Source organism: Carassius carassius, chromosome 40, assembly GCF_963082965.1.
Source record: "Carassius carassius chromosome 40, fCarCar2.1, whole genome shotgun sequence".
In the NCBI taxonomy this organism is placed as follows: Eukaryota; Metazoa; Chordata; class Actinopteri; order Cypriniformes; family Cyprinidae; genus Carassius; species Carassius carassius.
Genome location: NC_081794.1, coordinates 21099546 through 21121263, shown reverse-complemented (window position 1 = coordinate 21121263; position 21718 = coordinate 21099546). Strand labels below are relative to the sequence as shown.

At 35.6% G+C, this 21718-nt stretch overlaps 1 protein-coding gene across 1 annotated transcript in view; it reads left to right on the top strand.

Moving 5' to 3' along the window:
• Positions 1-1377: 1377 nt before the first annotated feature.
• The window catches only part of grin2cb (glutamate receptor, ionotropic, N-methyl D-aspartate 2Cb), a 38954-nt gene continuing 18613 nt past the window's right edge, over positions 1378-21718 (top strand). The window contains exons 1-4 of the mRNA XM_059532561.1: positions 1378-2458; positions 10024-10462; positions 16397-16992; positions 20454-20568. Coding sequence (XP_059388544.1) covers positions 10040-10462; positions 16397-16992; positions 20454-20568 — 1134 coding nt within the window. The 5' untranslated portion in view covers positions 1378-2458; positions 10024-10039. The remainder of the gene's footprint in view (positions 2459-10023; positions 10463-16396; positions 16993-20453; positions 20569-21718) is intronic.

Genomic DNA, 21718 nt, shown 5'->3' with positions numbered 1-21718 from the left:
TTCTGACTTTCATCTTTGTTCTTGTGTTCTCTGAACAGTCTTTTCTCCTCAGGGAGAATCGCTTATGTTTTATTCTTCATCTGTAAGGCTTTTGTAAATCACTTTGGGTAAAAGCGTCTAATAATAGGGAATATGTAAATATGTAAAGGTAAATATGCACATACTTACATTTTAATTTATTTTTAATGTATATGTATGTGTGTTTATTAAGTTCGGGGTCAATACGATTTTTATTTTCTTTTAACGACATCCGTTATGCTCACCAAAGCTGCATTTTAATTCATTTAAAAATGCAGTACAATAAAAATCATTAAAGCATACAATAAAATTTACAATAAAAATGCAAAAAAAAAAATACAATAAAATCTTTCATTTATCAACTTAATGTATTATTGCTAAAGAAAAGTATTAATTTCTAAAAAAAAGAGTACCCTAACTTTTGAACGATAGTTTATATATATATGTGTGTGTGTGTGTGTGTGTGTGTGTTTGTGTGTGTGTGTGTGTGTGTATGTATGTGTATGTATATACATACACACACACACACACACACACACACACACACATACATACATACATTGGTATGGTATAGCATATACAGTATATACTATATATAATATACTATATATATTGCTTGCAAGGCTGATGTTAAGGGGTTGCTATGGTGTTCTGGATGGTTTCTATTATATTCTGAGTGGTTATATATATATATATATATATATGTGTAAAATATGAAACTCATGTTTTATTACAAAATCCACATTTTCCCCATGAAAAAAACAGCTTAATAAACAATAAATAATGCCTCTATATAATCTAGAAAGGTTTGTGTAAAGGTAGGTTTAGGATTAGGGGATAGAAAATGTCATTTGCTTAGTATTAAAACAAATGATATGAAAAACAAACATTTTTGTAGAGGACAGGGATTGATGTCATAATAGCTGCCTGACAAAAAAGGACAAAACCGCATTCATAATAACCTCAGGCCTGAAGGACAAGCAAGGTTGAAGTGTCTAGAAGTGTCAGTGACGGAGAGAGAGAATCAACAGGACAAGGGAACTTGTCTGTCGGACCCACTCGTCTCAGAATGACCGGAAAGCAGAAAGGATTGAAAAGAAAGAGCATTTAAATTGCAGCAGGAGGATAATGACAACAACGGTGGGAAAGACAGACTGAAGCAGGAGTAATAGAGATAGAGAGAACAAACAGGACAGGACAGGGAAGTGAAAATCAGACATGGTGAAAAGGGACTCAGGATGGAGAGAGAGAGGGAGAATAAAAGCATGAGAGAAAGAGGAGGGGGGAGGCAGGATAAATCTGTACAGCATCATGATTAGGTATCAGAAGCTTGTTCTGTGGTCTGGAGAGCAGAAGGCAGATCACATCAAACAGATGAGACGCTCAGCACATCTGCTCGACAAACTGGACAAACATCATTTGTGAATTTGTATTTATGAATGTATTTATTCTGGATTGCTTTCATGCTCTTCTCAGCCAACACGAACTCCAAACTTTTCAGAATCCGGACTAAATCTTAATGTGACACCTGCGGATATAAAAGATTCTGAAATAAGCAACACATTTTGGCTAACTGATAGGCATCTTCATGGACTTCCTCCTCAAAATCAGCAAACTACAGCTCCAGAGATGGAAAAGGTCAGATACACAGCTCCAGTCTTTCATTCGAATCTATTTTAATCAGCTGTACTCTCTTCCCAGCATCCTTCTCATTTCATCATGATTATTCCCCAAGGTTGGGGAACTAGGTTGGTTGTGATGGAGCGGGCGGAGGCTACGAATGAGCGGTTTGATTGAAGATGAAGGGTTAGTCCATGCCAAAAACTATTTTTTTGACTGACGCACTCTCTTAAACATACTTTCTCAGTTTCTGGTTTATGTGCTACAGGCATATCACAACTTCAGGCATAGGTAAACAAGACCCACGTGAGATTTGTTCAAGGTTTATAGAGTAAGACACCACCTCGCGCATTCGCACGCCAATCCGAGAGTGCAGGGAGTCACTGGCACGCGGCTCCCCACCTGCTCTCGCACCTTTCCTCAGTCAGAGATCACAACTGCAACTCTCTAGCTGTCTCTCGTCGCCGTCACAAGCTGCTAACAGCTGTTTCTCCTCTTTTTTTGGACATTTGTCGCTCTGTTTCTCACTAATTCCTTCCATCATTTTCCTCACCGTGTCACTGACACCATCTTCAGTTTGACCCGCTTTGCCAGGAAGAGCGAGAGAGGGAGAAATGCCATCACCACGGCAGGGTCTTCAGCTGCCACACAAGTAGACTCACACAAGTGTTGAGAGAAGGAGAGAGAGACAGAAAGATAGAAAAGGCCAGAAGGAGGTGAGAGGAAGTAAAAGGGAGAAGAGGAAACAAGAGGAGGCGGAGACGCACAACTGAAGAATGTACAGCTTGGAGTCTGGCTCGGATGCATCCAGCTGGCACAGGTAAGAAAGTCCTTTCCATTCAATCCGCTGTTGACAGCAAACATACAGCTTAACTCGACCTTTGTGCATGTGTCCACGGAGAGCAGCTTTCCATCTCTGGGTCTTATGTGTGGCGGGGGGAAATGCCTGCGGGGCTAAAGCTGCCGTAGTTAACAGGTGGAGCGCCACTCTCTCTCGTGGCTGCTTGCTCGCGGAGTGCAGAAACAGTCCTCGAAAGCGTAACCGGCAGAGCGAATGGAATTCTGGAGACCTGAATGCTTTCTGACACACATACCTGCACTGGGACTTTTTTGGCATTGGGAATGTCAGAGGTGTGCATATATCAGCTCACGGTCTGCGTCAGTGATTTACACACAATTACAGAAACAGAAAAAAAAGAGGCAAACTAGGTCAGTCATGAAAAATTGGGGTTAAAAACACCTGTTTTTGATCCTAAACTCTTTAAATCTGTAGTAAGATACTAGCAAAGGTTTTTTAACTCTGTAATTGTGCTTGAATATTATAGATGTATATACATATTGGAGACAGGAAATTACCCAAGGTCAAAGAAGGGAAATTGATTTTCTTGAGGTCTTCCTTATGATTAATTTTCCTCACAAATGGAATATGACGTCCTGTAAAGTGTTGTGTGTGACAGACAAAATGAGGTTTACCATTGATGCATATGCAATATGTGCGTATTTATTTATTCAAGCATTTCAGTTTGGCATAATAATGCTTGTAAATAAATTAAAAGTGATAGATACATTCATAAGCATCTTGAGTCATTTATCACTCAAGTGTCATTTACGATAATCCTGTTATAGATATGCTATTGTTAGTGTGTGGTTTTGTCTCAAGAGAAAGCGAGAGCCTACTCGAAAGGTCTAACGTGTTATTTTGATTTATTTATTATGGACAGTCCGGCCCCTCTTAGCATTCATAAAACAGAACAGTTGATTGTTGCTGAAAAGCTCATCTGTTAATGTTCAATCACAACTGTTTGGAGTGTGACTAATACAGTACATCACTATTAACATCGATTCTGTCTGCGCCTCCACACAGTTACAAATGCTGGCAATGGTAATACTACCATCTGTATTTCAATGTCATAATCTGTTTCATTTTACAGCAGACTCGCTGAAACCTGTATGATTATGGCTGAACTGGTGAGATCACAGAGGTTTGGAAAAGCTGGCTGAAATGCAATACATGCAGATTTGGGGAACACTAATGTGGGCTCTTACCATGACATTTTAAAGCACTATCACCTTGGATCACTGTTAAAAATGTGTACAGCATGCCGTGGGTTTGTGTGGAATACTAAATAAGGATGTGATCTGTTTTTAAAAGAGTCGCTGTAAACAAGTGATATATGCAGTTTCGATGTAGATTATAATTACCTTTATATGTGACAAATTTGAGTTTTGGGCTGGCAACTTCTTCCAAAATAGCTTCCTCATAATGTTTTTGTGTGCTTGTGTTTGAGCTGTGGTTGCTCACACAGTGGTTAAAGCAGCTGGTAACATCTGGACAGTTTGGATTCTTTCGTAACATTTGTGGCCAAAGCTTAAAAGGAAGACTTACCATGATCCCCCTCTTCTCCTGTGTGATTGAAGACCAATACAATAGCAAGTGGCTCGTGTCCCACATTACAGAAAGCAGACAGATCGCTCTTTGAAAGCCACATTGAGACTATGAATTAGCTTTGTGCGAGTTAACATCACTCAAGTGAGAATGTGTTGGGGATTGTTGCTATAAATAGTTGCGAGAGTGTAACTCCAAATGTAATTCAGCTTTAAACTTGCTAATACTCCCATTTGTGGCAGCATTTTATCTCAAAATCACATATGTCAACAGAACACACAAGATGTTAATTCAGTGCCAATATAACACACCATCTGGATGATGTGTATGACAGTCCATGTATGTTGTACAGCTCTTAGATTGTCATTTTTGATACTCACAGATGTCAGTCATAACCACAAATGTCTATGTTGTATTTGGAGCAAAGCCCAATTTACAACCATTTGAAGTTGTGCCGAATGGGACGTAATGCCATATTTTTGCGCTTTACTAAATGAGACCATAATTATAATTTTTTTCTTTAGTTATTTGAATATTTTAAGTCGATATGTATTGTTGTAAGGGTTAGGAAATATTAATGTGACTGTTATTATTTCTGCTTTTTTGTCCAACCAAATATTCTTTATGCCCATATATGCCCAAGTACTATTTAAATTGCAGTTCAGCTTATGGTCTAAACTGAATGGCGGATGTGAAGGTTGTAGTTGTAGATGCAAAATGTATTAAAAGCCAATGTGCTTTAATCAGCTTCACCTATCAGATACCGCTTGGACAGCTGGCACCCACAGCTGGTGTTTTACTTCAAAAATATTTCTATCTGCGATTATCTACATGGAAGGTGCAGATTAAATTTTGCGACGAGTCGTGTTTATGTGTAATGCTGTGAATCCAGGGAAGTGCATTACAGTAACAAAGACACCCCTGTGCAGTTATCACAGACCTACATGATCACTATCATGAGAAATATACTCTCTATTTAACAAATTAAATTGTACTCAAGTACATTTTTACATGTACTCAAGTGCTTCAAATAGAAGACCAATCCTGTCCAATGATGGCATAAAATAGAATGAATGGCTGCTGTTTCTGCCTGACATTGATGAACCCTTTCATTTTCGTTCTTCTTTTGTTTTGTTTGAAATAAGAGCACATGCTCTAGCTGTGTGATGTGATTGTCCATAGGATCTATGGTCAAACACATATCAAAGTGTCCATTTTTAAAGAGATCTGAGGAACTGAAAAGGACATGAGAAGATCACATCAACAGCAGATCTAACAGACTGAAAACGGAAGTGGGAATATATTATCGTGCAACAGCCTGACTGGGTGTGCGTTCCATTTGCTGTCATCAAAGCAAGGCTGCAGGTGTCTCACTGCTGTTCACAGTGTCATGTGCAGTAGGCCAGTGAACACACACTCTGAAGACATCCAATATAGGGGTGTTTCTTCATCTATTGGCACTTGTGTCCCAGGGGTTTGTTATTACTGAAACTGTTTTCAAGTGTTCTTTTCTGTTATATGAAGGTCACATGCAAAGTGTTTTGGAAACTTTTCACCAGGCATTCATCATTTATTTTTGCTGCTTTCTAAATGCCTAACCTGGGACCTAGATTTTCTGTTTGTATCTTTAAAAAAATGAAAATGCATTATAAAAATATTAATTAGTACAAAAAGTAATTGAATCATAAATTATTTCCACATTTATTGTATACATTTTGTATCAATTTTGCACTGTAGTTATTTTAGTACATCAAATTAAATTTTAGTTAAATATTAAAAATTAGATAGAAAGATTGCATATTTTGTTTCAGTTAATGTTTTCATTTTATGATTTTTTCTTTTCATTTTTAGTTTTTATGAAAGGAACGAAAAAAGAAGGTAAATGGAGGTAATTGTACAAAGAAGTCAAGCTGTAATTTTGTCAACCCTAGAGAAAAATAAATATACTGAAAACAAATATATTAACAATTCATTTCATACTAAATTTACTATAAATACATTTACATTAATAAATGAATACTCTTAATAAAATACCCTGCAATTGTACTTTTGTTATGGAAAAACTAATTTTGTGCTTAAAGCACTTTAAATGTACAGAAGTAGTGCTGAGGTCCAATTAAATATATGCTAAGTGTATTTGACTGTCCTAAAGTAGACCTATTGCAGGTATACTTTAGGTACACTTTAAATATCTTGCATTTAAAGACTGATATTATTCAAAGATCATAAAATCTGCACCAATAGTAATGTTAAAACACATTAGGATATATACATTGTGCACATGTAGTACTCCAAATAAAGTTGAATTTGTATATAATTAAGTCTTGTGATATTCCAGTAAATATGTCAAAAGATTTGAACTATACTTAGTATGAAATAAATGTATTTTAAATATATTACTTTTTTACTAGGGAAATTAAATGTGAAAATGTAATTATTCAGGAAAAGTAATATGTTTTGCCAACTTTACTCCATGTTTAAAATGTTATTTACAACACCGAATGTTACTGCTATTAATCACAATACATTGTTTGAGATGTGCTGGAAAAATCCACTGTGGTTGAAATGGACACTGCTGGATATAGTTAGTAGACAAAGCTAATGAGACTGTGCAAAGTGTGTTTTAAGACACTCCACAGGACCAGGAGTGCCTAGGTTAAGAGACACCCCTAGATGTATATTTTTGAAATGAAAGATGCTCTTTTTTTCACTCTTCTCTGTCGTGCTCCCTAGAAACTCGCCCAGCTGTTGCTATGTTAACTCCACTGCCTGGCTAAGTGTGAGGATTTCGTTGAGATACGAGCATACAAATATGCTCAGCCAGTATTGAGTTTGAACAGCGTCTTTTTAATGAGGATTAAAAAAAAAACAGACAGAGAGAGAGAGAGAGAGAGAGATAAAAAAAGCGAGAGGACAGAGACCATGACGGCTTTTACTCTATGGCAAGTCTTTTGTTTGGTTTTGTTGCTTTTGCAATTGGAAAGCATATCTTCTTTCTTACTTCACCATCTGTCTTCCACTTGTGCAGAAAGTACTTGTGATCCCGCATTGGGAGCGTTGCTAATGAAGTCGATAGGAAGTACATATGCAGTACAAAGCATCAGAGCGAGCGAGCAAATCCACATGCATTCTTACCATAATATATCCTAAATGTTGTAATTAGGTTTATTAGAAGCCAGATGTATTCATGGGAGCATTTTAAGGAACATGATAGCCGTCACAATGTGACGGTTGCATTTATCATGCATAGTAATTACAGTCCATGGTCCAACAGCTAGCTCTGATAGTTTAATAGGCTGCGGTGTCATGGTTGTAAGATGCTGGCATGGATGGATGGGCCTAACCTTTAAGATTCTAATTCAAGTGCATCTCATCAGATTCTGATTTAGCTTGTTGTTGAAAAGAAAGTCCTTGCTCTGTTTTACGAGCCAGTTTTATTTGTATGCACTGTAACACACTTAGAAGTGTAGTGGTAGCCTTATGGTTAAAGTTCAGCTCTGGCAGGGTAAAGGTTCCTGGTTCATTTCCAAGTAGCTGCGACCCAGAAACTGGAGAGATATTGAGATCACTATCATGCCTGATACCAGTAATGTACTTGACCCGAGGTCGCTCCAAGGGGCCTGTCCTTGAAAATAATAGACTTTAAGGTCTATATGGTCACTTGGAAGATCAAGACAAGCAACATATGATGTAGACCTGTGCACTATATAGATATCTCTGGTTCACAAACTGGCAGTGGTGTGAACTGGAGTCATCAAACAAACATTCATCAGTTACCAAAGGTGAGCTTTCGATGGCCCACACCATCTGCGGGTTGAGAGATCAGGGACCGGCCCCTGTGAAGTGTTGAGAGCTGAGTTTAGACGTGATTCCCTGCTGGATTCATTGTAAACCTCCCACTCAGCCTGTTAATGGCCTGTTGTGTCACAAAGGCACATGCACACTGTGACCAGAACGCATGCAATCCGAGATTATGAGTGACAGAAATAGACATTCAGACCATGTGAATGGTTTGGATTACTATATATTAAAGCACATTTGTACATTTATTTATGTGCAATTTCAGATCATGTGTCTGTCGATTGTCTTCAGTAAGATAAATTCAAATGAAATTATAGTTTTATTTTAAAATTAGGACTGGAAATCCACAAGTATTTAATCAAAATCATTTCGGTTTATTTTTAGTTACTGTGTTTATGCATTCATTTCCTTTTTAACAGCTGTTAAAATAGTGCTTTGTTTGTGTCATTTGAGCAGTTTTGTGTACAGTAGATGACACTTGAGGAATGTTATATGTGTGTATATAAATGAAACTAGACATAGATTTTGGCAGCAGTGCTTTTTATTTGTGTCACTCAGGCTTTTCTCTTGTTCCCAACAATGCAACGCTGTATCCTATTTTCATTTCATCACATCTGCACACAGAAATCAATATTGCTAAATAAACACTGCTGCTTGTTGCTCATTTGCAAGTCTACCCTGATAAAAATGTTAACGTAATGTAAATCTACGCTATGGTTCAAAGTTTGGGCCCGATTCGTTTTTTTTACTGTTAATAATGTTAATAAAAGCAGTCTCTTAAAGGGATACTCCACCCCAAAATGAAAAGGTTGTCATTAATCACTTGCCCCCGTGTCATTCCAAACCTGTGAAAGCTTCATTCGTCAAAGTCCAGAAAAGTATGAAAGACATAGTCAGAATAGTCTATCCGCCATCAGTGGTTCAACCGTAACATTATGAAGCGACAAGAATACTGTTTGAAAGTGAAGAAAACAAAAATAACAACTTTATTCAAAAATTTGAATAAATTATATACAAATACATGAATACAGTTGGACCACTGATGGCAGATGGACTGTTCTGATGATGCTTTTCATACTTTTCTGGGCTTTGACAGTGTAACTTACTTTGTAGTCTATTGGACAGTCACAAGCCTCCCGGTTTTCATCCAAAATATATTAAATTGTGTTCCGAAGACGAATTAAGTTTTACGGGTTTGGAACAACATGGGGGTAAGTGATTCATGACAAACTTTTCATTTTGGGGTGGAGTATCCTTTTACGCCCAAAACTGCATTTATTTGATCAAAAATAGAATAAAAGCAGTAATATTGTGGAATATTTTTACATTAAAATAACTGTCTTCTGTTTTAATACATTTTAATGGTGACATAACACAGTTTAGCCCAATCCTATATTAATTTTGAGTATATAGTAGTATTACATCCTTCTTATTGCCAAAGAGTCTTTAGTTTTATTTATTTATAAAATATTCTCATTCTGGTTGATGTGTGTGCATGCTCTTCTGGGAGAAGTGCCCATGCAAGGACTTCCACCCTTCATGAATTCATAAAGTGCCATGCTCGAAAAAACTTTCCAAAACTTATACAAACCCAGAACGAGTGTATTTTACACAGAATTACTCTGTCATATGTCCAAATCATTTTTTTTTTTTTACTTTTGAAACTGGCCATATTTAGTATGAGAATCCAACTCTTAAATAGTGTACATAACTCTAAATGCATGAAATAGCATTAGACCCTCCCTTTGACATATAATTTATTCCTGTAATGCAAAGCTAAACTTCAGTGTCACATGATCCTTCAGAAATCATTCTAACATGCTTTATTTGGATTTGTTAAAAACATGTGACGTTATATATATTATTGAAGAAACCATGATACCTTTCTTTTCAGGATTCCTTTAATGGAAAGTTCAAAACTAACACAAATTCTGTGCATCAAAATTTCAGTGCTACTCTGCAATAATTAAACAATTGTTCAATTAAATTTAAATTAATTTCCCAAGACTTTATTGACCACTTTATGGGTTTAACCAACCAAGGGTTAGGGACCTAACCTTAACCCTAACCCTTGCAGTAAAAATCATTGGAAAACCTGTAAATTATAATTACTTGGAGAGAGCACATATCTGACATTTTTCAGTCTGACAAACAAGTAACAATTCTGTAATAATTTGTTTGTTCTTTCTCTCTCTCAGGCTTTAGGAGGCTGAAATGGCCACTCCTCAAGGGTGTTGGGGTCCCTCTCTTCAACTCCTCCTCTTCTTTCATCTGTTACTCTGTGTAGTGCCTCCCTGCCGGGGACGTCCATTCTTCGGCCCTCCTACAGTCAACGTGGCTGTGGTTTTTAGTGGTTTGGCCCACCACAGTGAGATCAAGGGCCGTCTGAGTCCAGAAAACTTCCTAGACATGCCCCTGGAAGTGAACCCCATCACCGTGCTGGTGAATGACACTAACCCCAGGGCTTTACTCACACGTATCTGTCAGACTATGGCAGCAGAGAGCCTCCACGGAGTGGTGTTTGAAGATGACGTGGACTCAGAAGCTGTGGCACAAATCTTAGACTTTATCTCCTCTCAGACGTCCATCCCCATCGTAGGCATCAGTGGAGGTTCTGCAGTAGTCATCCCACATAAAGTAAGTGTTTGAAAGGTGGCAGATCGTAGGGATCTGTTAGCTTAAAGAAAGAAGGTTTAATAAGCAATGGGAATTTCCTGTGATCACAATGCATTCAACACTTAAGTTACTACAAAAGGATTGTCCTTGCAACTAGGTTGAGAACCTTTGGATCACCTAAAAATATATTTTAATAAGGTTTATTTTCTGTTCTTATATTTAACCAAAGACAGATCATTTTATTGGGTCACATTCATGAAACACGCAGATAAAATTTCTGTACCAATGATTCACAAAGTGTTCATAAATATAAAGCATACATAAAATGATCATAGATCAGTTAAATGCGACTGAAAATTGTGATTGTGAAAAGTTGTTCAAATGACTTTCTTTGTAACAAAAACATTTCTATGTAAAAGTTTTTGAACATAAATCATTGAATTTTGACACTTTACAAAAATGTAATGATTTATGCCGAAATATGCAGAAAATCATTTGCAGAACATTTTATATATGAATTGTCACATTGAATTAAATTCAGACAGTTTACACTCAAAATTGAACGATTTACTCCGAAATGTGTTTGTTACACAGGAAATCATTTGTCAAACCTTTTTGTTCATAAATGTAACATACTGTAGTCAAATACATTAATTGTGCATACAAAACATTTTACAAATGGCTTTTGCTTCATGCATGACTTTCAATGTGTGTGCCAGAATAACACTTAAGGTTCATAAACATTACCCAATCATCTATGTACATAAAATAATAATAATAATGTATTAGAGTTATGGTAATACAACAAAATCAGTTAAATGACAAACCTTATATACATCAAAGCATGACAGAAAAACATCATATATGTATTTCAAATATCAAATCGAGATTTAATAATGGGTATTTGTGAAATCATTTCAGGAACGCTGTTCTCAGAGCTCTTATTAGACACAGCGAGTCAAAAATAAATGCTGTGAGGTCGATAACTGTAAGCATGTGCATGTGGTTTGTGTGTGTATTTTTCAGCAAGCCCCCTGCAATGATATGATATTGAACAGCTGCGTGGAAAAGTGATTCTATGAGGTGTGAAAATCAATAGGTGTTATGATGTATAACCAGCAACCAACAGTTGTGTCCCATTTTCCTCTGATTACTGAGGTGTGGAAACTTTTGAATAGCATAAAATTGCAGCTGTTAAATGCAGTTTTAAGGCAACTGCATATAAGACTTTTTTATGACAGTAATGTTACATACAACGTGTGAGGGCATTTTGTGTACATTGTGTACCAGTGTCTGGAGGCAGCTTAAACTGTGAATGAAGTAAAAACTCAGTCTTATCTACAGTATTATTGGAAAGAAACAAACACAAAGCAATCTGAACAATCACATAAATGTCTTTGTTTTTGCGTTTGAGAGACTTTCATTATTCCATCTCAGCAGTCAACAATCATAGAAAACAGCCATACAGGTTTGAAACAACAGGAGCTTGAGAAAATTATGACGGAATGTTCAGTTTTGGATTAATTAATCATTTAATTTGAACAGTTATTACTAAAGGCCCATATAGTTGTGTCGTTTTTTTACTGTTAGTCCACACGCTGTGGATTTTGCAGCATCTGATATCTGAAATCTACAATGCACTGAAAAGTGCGCTTTTTAGACAGTAAAACAATCATTACACATGCAGACTGGCAAAAGATGTATATCTTTAAATGAGAAACACAATAGCCCTTGATTTAATGGGACAGATGAGTATCTTCAGTACCAGCTAGAGTGTAGAGGACTCTTTCCTGCCCAGCTGTCATTTTTCAAATGCCTTGCAGACTCGCACGATGTGCAGAAAAATGTTGATAAGATGTATGAAGTGGAACAGAAAGCCCAAAATATGCATTTGCCAGATAATGTGTATGAACTAGCTTTAAATGAAGCATTCTGGTTTGGTATAGTTTTTCATGATTTTAACCACAGCGTGAAATATAAAGTAAAAATAATTTGCCAAATCTTTTTAACAGCCCACTGACCATGTTCTTATTCTATTAAAGAAAAAGCCTAAACTGAATCTGTTGCTTCTTTCATATTTATCATTTCCAGTTGGACATATTTTGGACAGAACTCTAAAAAAAGAATAGAAAACGGAATTAATTCTGACTTTAATATTATCAATCAAATTAGAAAAGCTGCCACAAAGAAATAGTAGCATAAAGCTGTGGACCATATTTCATGGCACTCTGAACAACCACACTTCCAGATTATGGATTAGGCATTTAACCCCTTTGAGAAATGCATGCATATCATATCACATAAATTTGATGCGATTATACAATTTCTGTTGTATAGGCATGTGGTGGGCGGAGTCAGGGATATGCGACAGCTTGTTCTACTTTATTCGAATCTGGTTGTTCTATAGCAAGACAAACCAATGTATATTGCACATGTAAATCCCATGCAATTGAATAAGCTGTTCCTGATTTTTTTTTCTACGAGGGATTGGATTGGAGGTCACAAACATCTGGTGTGGGATTTCTCATGAGATCCCAGTAGCATGAGGCACCATGTGTCAATGACCAAGTGCCTTCCAAATAAATAAAGTGAGCTTAAAATATCAGCTTTCAGAGCAGAGCTTCCCTTGTTGGTGAGTGCCAGCTCCAGCCTGAACATTGCCTGAAATTAAATTGCATTAAATAATATTTCTATATATTTTAATATAATTTAATGATATCTCTCTCTCTCTTAGGATTTGACCCAAAAATGAAAAATGTCATCATTTACTCACTATCATGTCGCTCCAAAACATGTTTGAGTTACTTTTTTTCTGCAGAACACAAAACAAGATATTTTGATGAATGTTTTGCAACCAAAATGTTTTGGTTTGGTTTAATTGATCTTTCATTGTATAGACCAGGGTTCCTCAATAGGCAGCTCAATAGAGAAAAATGTTTGGCCCATGCTAATTTCAAATAATGTGGCATGCAAATTCAAAGGCAGCATCAAAAAACGTCATTAACTTAACTTACATCGTGTCAATACAATAATAAGAACTTATTATAATCAGTAAAGCAGTCCACACTGGCGTGACAAATCCCGAAGAGAAAACTGCTGACTCTTTTTATTTATGACATGCTGACACAAAGTTCAAATTATTTGCAATGCTTTGTCACGTACAGTGTAGATATATGATGTGACATCAAAAACATGGCAAGTGTGAAGTAAAGAAAAGTGGGCACTGAAAATAGATGACTCAAATGTGAATGGACTGAACAGTTTTGAATGAGTGGGTGAGTGAGTGATACCATCTTTGTTATGGATGTTGGTTCGCTGTGACTTCACAGTTTTAACTCAAGTTTGCTTGATGGTATAGACAAAAAAATACTGCCACCTAGGAAGTCAAACAGTTTTGGAAAAACTTGAGGATGGGTAAATCATAATTTTAATTTTTGGGTGAACTAAAGGCTCATGGGACAAATTTCATGCCCAAAGTGTACATGTACTGCCTATTACCAAAGTCCTGAAGGGATCATGCCATTTTACTGCTTGAGTGCAAGTTTTTTTCCAGACATAAAACACGTTTTTACTACTACGGCATGACTTCGAAATGTCTTGTCAAGGCTTGTGAGTGCTAATCGCAGGAGAGCTGAGTCTGGGTGATTGCGTAAGTTCTTAAAGAAAGAAATCTGGCAGAGAAGGAGGACCGGTGAGTCCCAGAGCACCTGACATTCACAAGCCCTCTCTCTCTCCAAGAGATAGCCTACTTTAACCACAGAAGTTATTTGAAGGACACAGGATCAGTCTGTCAGGAAAGAGGAAAGCTCTAGTCAGGAGGAGTCTTGGGAGAATGTCTCTTGGCTCCTGACACTCCCAGACCTCATCACCCATTTTTCTCACTTTGGAACTTAATTGGACACTACCTCCTCCGGTACCTTTAAATCATCTCATACTGTGCGGTGGAAGTAAATGCGGTTGGCAGTGTAGGGCATTAGGACACTTGCTTATTTTAAGTTAACTAAGTGTTAAATTAAAACAGAACTTAATAGATCACTGTTTTTTGCATGCACAATTGTGGCTTGATAATGACAAAGTGTGATGATTCACACATTTGTATATGAAAATATAGTTGTGCATATTTTTTTCAAAGAGCACATTACATCGGCATAATATTGAACAGCTGTATGAATAAACTAGTATTAGGTGTCAAGTGTAAATGCATTCAATGGGATTACAGTAAAGAGTAATGGTTGAAAGTCAGGCAATAAATCAAATCTGCTAAGCATGGCTGTGGAACAGATAGGATCGATAGTCTAGTGAATTGTCTTTGCGTAGTAAATTCAATTCTCGTATCTCATACGTTGGAATGTGTTCAAGGTTAATGTTGCTCCTTAATACATGTTATTTCGAAAATCTTATGTACCATGATTGAGTTACTATGGATCCCCTGCATGTGTTCAGCAACCTGTAAAACTGAAAAGAAGAAAATTATAGGGCTGTGTGAGTTATGGTTGCCATAAGAAGCTCATTCATTTTCAATTTAAAACATGCTTTCCTTTCCAAAATTTGGGGTTGGTATAATTTTTTTAATGGTTTTGAAAAAAAGTTCTATGCTCACCAAGGATTCATTTAGTTGATCAAAAATTAACAAAAACTGTAACATTTGATATTATTAGGCTACATTTTAAAAGCACATTATGCTTAAAAAAATAGTTCTAATGTGATGATTTGGTGCTCTAGAATCGTTTCATAATATCAGTGTTAAAAAAATGTGCTGCTTAATATTTCTGTGGAAACCAAGAAACATTCTTGATCGATAGAAAGTTTTGAAATAAATGTAACATTTATTTGAAACAAAAATGTTGATAACATTAAAATTTTCTTTACTGTCACTTTTGGTTGCTTTTCTTTTTTTGTATTAATTAATATGAGAAAAAATCAAATTACTGACACCAAACGTTTGAATGGTGGAGTACATACTCCATATATGTATTTGAGTGCATTTTACCATATTTGAAATGCAGTGTTGTGGAAGCTACTTTAAATCTGTAGCTTTTAAAATTGATAAAATTAATATAGTAACTATATTAAAATTGCTGTTAGCAATCCATAATTTTAAGCCGCTAACTAATTTACACTAACTTTGTTTAATGAGATATATTTAAAATATATAACTATAATTATATTTTTAAAATATTACATATAATATCTCATTTCTAAATCAATCAGAGCAGTATTTCGCTGTCTCAAATGTTCTGGCAAAGACTTGAAATGCTGAATCTAAAATGACTGAATAAGTTTAAAAACTGACAATTTTAAAAAGTCCTTACTATGTAAATTTGTTTTGGAAAATCAATCACTGAAAGGAACCAAACTTTACAACAGATAGACTCAGTGTTTTAAATGAACCCATTTTTGTTTTTGCATTGTTCTTCTCTAAAGCATTAAGCATGGCTGCCCATTGCTCTGGGTGTGTGTTCATGGTGTGTGTGTGTGTTTGTTCATTAATTAATGCTGAGTGTGTGAGTGCACTTGGATTGGTTAAATGCAGAGCACAAATTCAAAGTATGGGACACCATACTTGGCTACACATCCTTTCTTTTCCCTTATGTGATGAGAAAAAAACTTCACCATTGCTTATTATTTGAAAAGGGTTCACTTTGAAAACAGATAATGGCACATTGAGTACCGTTGCTTCTCTTAGTTACTTCACCACATTACTTTTAAATGATCAATCACTGTATATATTTCTAGTTTTACATTTTACCTTATTTATCATTAGAATGTTGAGTGTAAATTAGATTAAATGTCTCGAGGATTATTCCTTGTAGGCTAATGATTGCATATACAGTAAATATATACTTACATACATATGTCCTTAACAAATTTATGGTACCGATATGTACTTGATTAAGCTATTAAAATTCATCAGCAAATGCAGAACTGAATGTGTCTCCTGTCTTGATTCTACAGGCTGAAGGCTCTACCTTTCTCCAGATGGGAGCTTCTATAGAGCAGCAGATAAATGCGATGTTCAAAGTCATGGAGGAGTACAACTGGGGTAACTTTGTAGTGATCACCAGCTTGTATCCCGGCTACGAGACCTTCTTGGACTACATCCGCTCCTTCACAGACACCAGCTACTTCCTGTGGGAGCTGCGGGATGTGCTGAGCTTTGAGATGTCTGTGGGGGCCAATGACATCCGCACAAGAAGACTACTACAGCAGGTGGACTCGCAGGTATACCTAGTGTACTGTTCCCATGAGGAGGCACAGTACTTGTTCAGGATGGCCTCTGATGTGGGGCTTCTAGGGCCCGGATACATCTGGGTCATCCCCAGCCTGGCTGTGGGGAACCCTGAAGTGTCCCCTCCTGACAGTTTCCCTGTGGGCGTCATCAGTATTATCACAGACCGCTGGAGGAAAACACTGCGCCAGAGGGTTCGGGAAGGAGTCGCAGTCATAGTAAAAGGGGTGCACAGCTTTTATAAGAACAGAGGATTCATTCCCGATGGTCACAGTGACTGCAATAGTCCTGTCAAATCGTACGCCAACAATTCTCTCTTCAGGTAAGACTTTTTGATTTCTAAGTAAAGGTATTAAAACCTACTGTATGTCTTCCCTTGTGAAACAAAGTGACGTTAATAGTTTTAGTTTGCTTAGTTTTAAAAAGAGAATGTATTATGGATATTCTTTAAAATAATATACTTAAGTGAAAATGGAAAGGAATGCTATTGGACACTTAATTGCATGTTAATTGCAACAAAATGCAAATGTATTCTAGTTTAAACTTATATAAAATGTTTTTTCTATTGAAGATGTATCTAATGTTGTGTTCTGGTCTTTTGGGCCCAGAGTGGATTTTCTTTTTCCTGAAAATGTAAATAATATTGCATTGGACTAAATCTTATGGTAACATTTTAGTAAAGGGACCAATTCTCACTAATAGTTGCTTATAAGCATGCATATTATTAACATATTGGCTTTTTATTAGTATTTTTAAAGCACCCCCCCCCCCCCCCCAAAAAAAAAGTATATATGTTTTTTACTTTTTTGGCAAAATTAATTTTGTAATGTAAACCATTTTGCTGCACATTTGGCTCAAAATGTTTTTTTTTATTCACACTGCATTTTGCTACAATTATCACATGGTATCACAATAAAAATTCAATCTCAAGTTCCCTACTCAAAAGTCTAAATGCATTTAGGAAAAATGGCATTTAAATGATCATTCTCCTACAGTTTTTGCTTGGACATGTTAAACTTATCAAATCAATTAGGGTAATACAACTTATGTAAATGAAAAACACATTTTAATGCTTTATATTAAAATTAGTGTACAAAATGGCAAATGTAAATTATATAATTGAATTTTCATTTTCATTTTGCACTAAATGTTGCACATATGGTAATGGGAAATGTAAGTTTAAATACAGAAATACATTGCCATTTTACATATTGCATTGTCATTTGAAAATAACATTTCAGAATGAATTATGCTTCCTTAAAAAAAAAACATCAGGCCTACAAAAATAAATTTTATTGTTGTGCTAAATCTTGAATGCCAAATATTGGATTCAACCTTTTTTTATAAATTCTTTCATTAAAATAGCACAGGTTTTGTATTTACTTTTTTACTTCGGCCTGATCATATGCACTTATGTTTTTGAGTGAACACTTGCAAAAGTATTTACAAATAATGTTTTTTTTTGTTTGTTTGGTTTTTTTTTAACTGAGGAGAAAAAACTCAGAAATCAATTAAAAAAAATAAAATACAAAACCTGTGCTAATAGAAAGAATACAAGTTGACATAATTAAATTAAAGATTTAAAGAAAATGTGTCATAATGAGAGTATAAAATCATTTTTGACTGGGAGCACCAAATTAGGCAATGGATTTTTAGCACAGCATAAGGGTAAAATATATTTGTAATGATCATGTTGCAGTTTCGTGCATTTTAAATACACAGTACTCAATTGAAATGTAATGTTATGTCCACACATAGAAGTGCACTTCTTTAAAGCTTTACAATCGATTATTGAAACATCATGATTTAAAATGTACTTTAGAGTAAAACTTTTAATCTGACATTATACTGTTTTTAAAATCGTACTTAAATGTGTTTAAAAACCTAGTTATGATAGAATAATCATCATTAACATCATGTCCTGAAAAAAAAGTATATCATAGATATCCCTTTGAAATATCTGGAGTACTCTGACTGCCAGTAATGTTTTATGAAGCTGTCATATATTTAGTCCTCCCTTGGCCAGCATTGCCCTATTTATTTATTTTTTTGTCAAACGTGTTGATCACATCAAATTCAACAGGAAAGAGTGGGTGGCAAATTTAAAATTCCTCAAAATCCTGACATTTTTCATTCTCACAGCTTAGTTTGCCTCTGGAGATTTCATCATAAACAGCTTTCCAGACAAAGCATTGCGTTCTTGTGCTTTTTCTTGCGGTCTTTTTCTGTTGTAATGAGACTGGGAGATTCTCCAGATTTCCTTGTTAAGCCTGCCGTTCACCTGGGAGTCACCGTCCTCATTAAATAGTGTTCCAGTTGCCTCTCCGAGCTTTCTGTGATCAAGCGTATCAGAGACACATGAGTGACTGGGTCCTCCATCCGGAATGTTCTCAGGCTTTGGTGCTGTTCAGGTGTCTGCCCATCTCTCTATAGCATAAAAAGAAACGTCTGTCAGAAGACAGTTAAGAAATCTTTAAAGAACTGGCTTTGAGATAGTACATGGTCCATTTCAAACGTGTGACTGGTTGGCAATATCAAAGGATTCTTCAGGTGGCAAGACAGAAAAATTATCTTGGAAAAACGTTTTATCAGTAGGATGGTCTGAGGTGAGATGGTAAGATGGGTAGAAGAGTAAATGAAAATGAAAATGACATATTTTACTCACCTTCATGTTATTTCATGTATCTTCACATGGTTCTTTTCAATACAATGACGAAAACCTGCAATAAAAAAGTCTCATTAAAGTAAATCAGTGAGAACTAAATCACTGAATGAATCAGTGTTTTCAATTATTTGCTCTTAAATCAAAATTCAACTCAATGACTTGATCAAATCTCAGCATTCATTAAATTTAAAACATATAAGAAGGGAAGATTATTAGTGAATAATCTTACATTTCTGTCTGTCATGCATTGTTAGATCATATGTCTTCAGACATTTTGGAGTTTGGCATGCAAATAGTTGGACTACTTTTATGGTGTTTTTCATTTTGTTTTTTCATATTCATATTGAACTTTGCATTGCCATTATATAAAAAAAAATGTGTGAATTGATGTTTTTTTTTCTATAGAATTGTTATTTCTTATTTTAAAAGTCATGAGGGTGAATAAATGGTGACAAAATGTTCATTTTGGTAGTAACTATTGAGGTTAAAGTAATTTCCATTCATATTTACTGCATATTTATCCAGTATAAAACATTCTTTAGCATCAATGAGATTGAATAGTTTTTTTATGAGCTTTGTTGTTTGCAAAGTAGTTATAAATCTCAAAGATGGTAGATAAGATGGATATACAGCTCGGTATTTGAACTCCTGCAAGTTTCTTTTTTTTTTTTTTTTTGATAGTTCTTAGTCATGTCATGATTTTAGCCATTATGAATTATCAATGGTGTCTGAATAATGCTAGCTGCTGCTGCACTTTGCATCAGTAAAATCGAATGACATTGTTAAATCCTTCCTCATGTTCTGCTCCACCCATAGCTGGTCCTATAAGTGAACAATTCGTTTAGGAAAAATGTTCAGGTCTATGAGACAAAGAGGATTAAAAGAGAGAGAATGAATACTGTAAATGTATTAGTGTCTGTACGCTCTGATTTATATTCATTTGACTTAGTGGAAGAAAAAAATGATAGGCTTGTATTTGAAATGTCCTCCTTTCTCTGCCTAATAGTCTTCTGTCTCATTTCAGAGATGGATAAAATTCAGGCAATTGTACAATCACTTAAAAATCCAATCTGTTTTTTTTGGTCTACTAATTTAAAGCTGCTAAATTTGTTCTGCAGGCATATGCTAAATGTGTCATGGGAGCATAAGGACCTCTCCTTCAACACTGATGGCTATCTCACCAATCCTTCCATGGTGATCATTGCTTTGGATCGAGAGAGACACTGGGACAAGGTAAGCCTTATTATAAGTAACAATAATAATGTTGAAACACACAGCTGGAGATACAGTGCCCCCGGTTGCAGGCCCTAAAGTCTTTTATTTCATCTTTATAGAAGTAAGTGGTTGGAAGGCATATCTCTCTATTTCTGGAACATCTATTAGAGTAACACTATAGGTAATATAACGACTCAGAAATGTCAACTGACTGCATTGTACTTTAGTGGGACTGGGCGGTAGAGCATAGCACTAGTAATGCCAAGATTATGGATTTGAATACCTGGGAATATGAACATTTTTGTGGATGCACAACTGTTTTCAACATTGATAGTAATAAATGTTAATTGAACACCAAGTTAGAATGTTAGAATGATCACTGTTGGAAAGTGTTTTGCTGCTTAATATGCTTGTGAAATTAGGATTCCGAATTCTTTGAATGTAAATTTCAAAAGAACAGCATTTATTTTAAATATAATTTTTGGATTGGTAGGGTATCACAGTTTCCACAATAATAAAAATGTTTCTTGAACAGAAAATCAGTATGTTAAAATAATTTCTGAAGGATCATGTTACACTGAAGACTGGAGCTGAAAATTCAGCTTTGCCATTACAGGAAAAAAAATCTATTATAAAATCTATTAAAATAGAAAATAGAAAAATAGTTGTTTTAAATTGTTATAATATTTCACAATATTACTGTTATTTAAATGTGTTTTGATCAAATAAATGCAGCCTTGGTGAGCCTTATTCCAGAGACTTGTTTCAAAAATATAGTCATTCTAATTCTTCTTTGCCTCTAATTATAAAATACTGACAGCTATTTCTCTAATATGTGGTACAATTTCAATAACTTTTAGCTTTTATTGATCACAGATTTTCACATTAATATAACAAGAATCATAAAAGCCAGCTTCTCAGGCTCCTCCAACGCTAGAGATTTATTACCATCCATACCAGGTCATGATGCAATTACACTTGGCTCTCTGAAACAGTCCTTTATTCCTCACATGGCCAACCCTCCAGCACTTTGGCCTCTGTGATAGGGACATGTGTAGGCCGTCTGGCAATGTGTGAACACCACCTGACTATAAAAAGAGATTAGGGGAATAAATAGAGATCAAACTGACATCCGGTCATCACACTCTCTTCTAGGTGGATTAGAGGA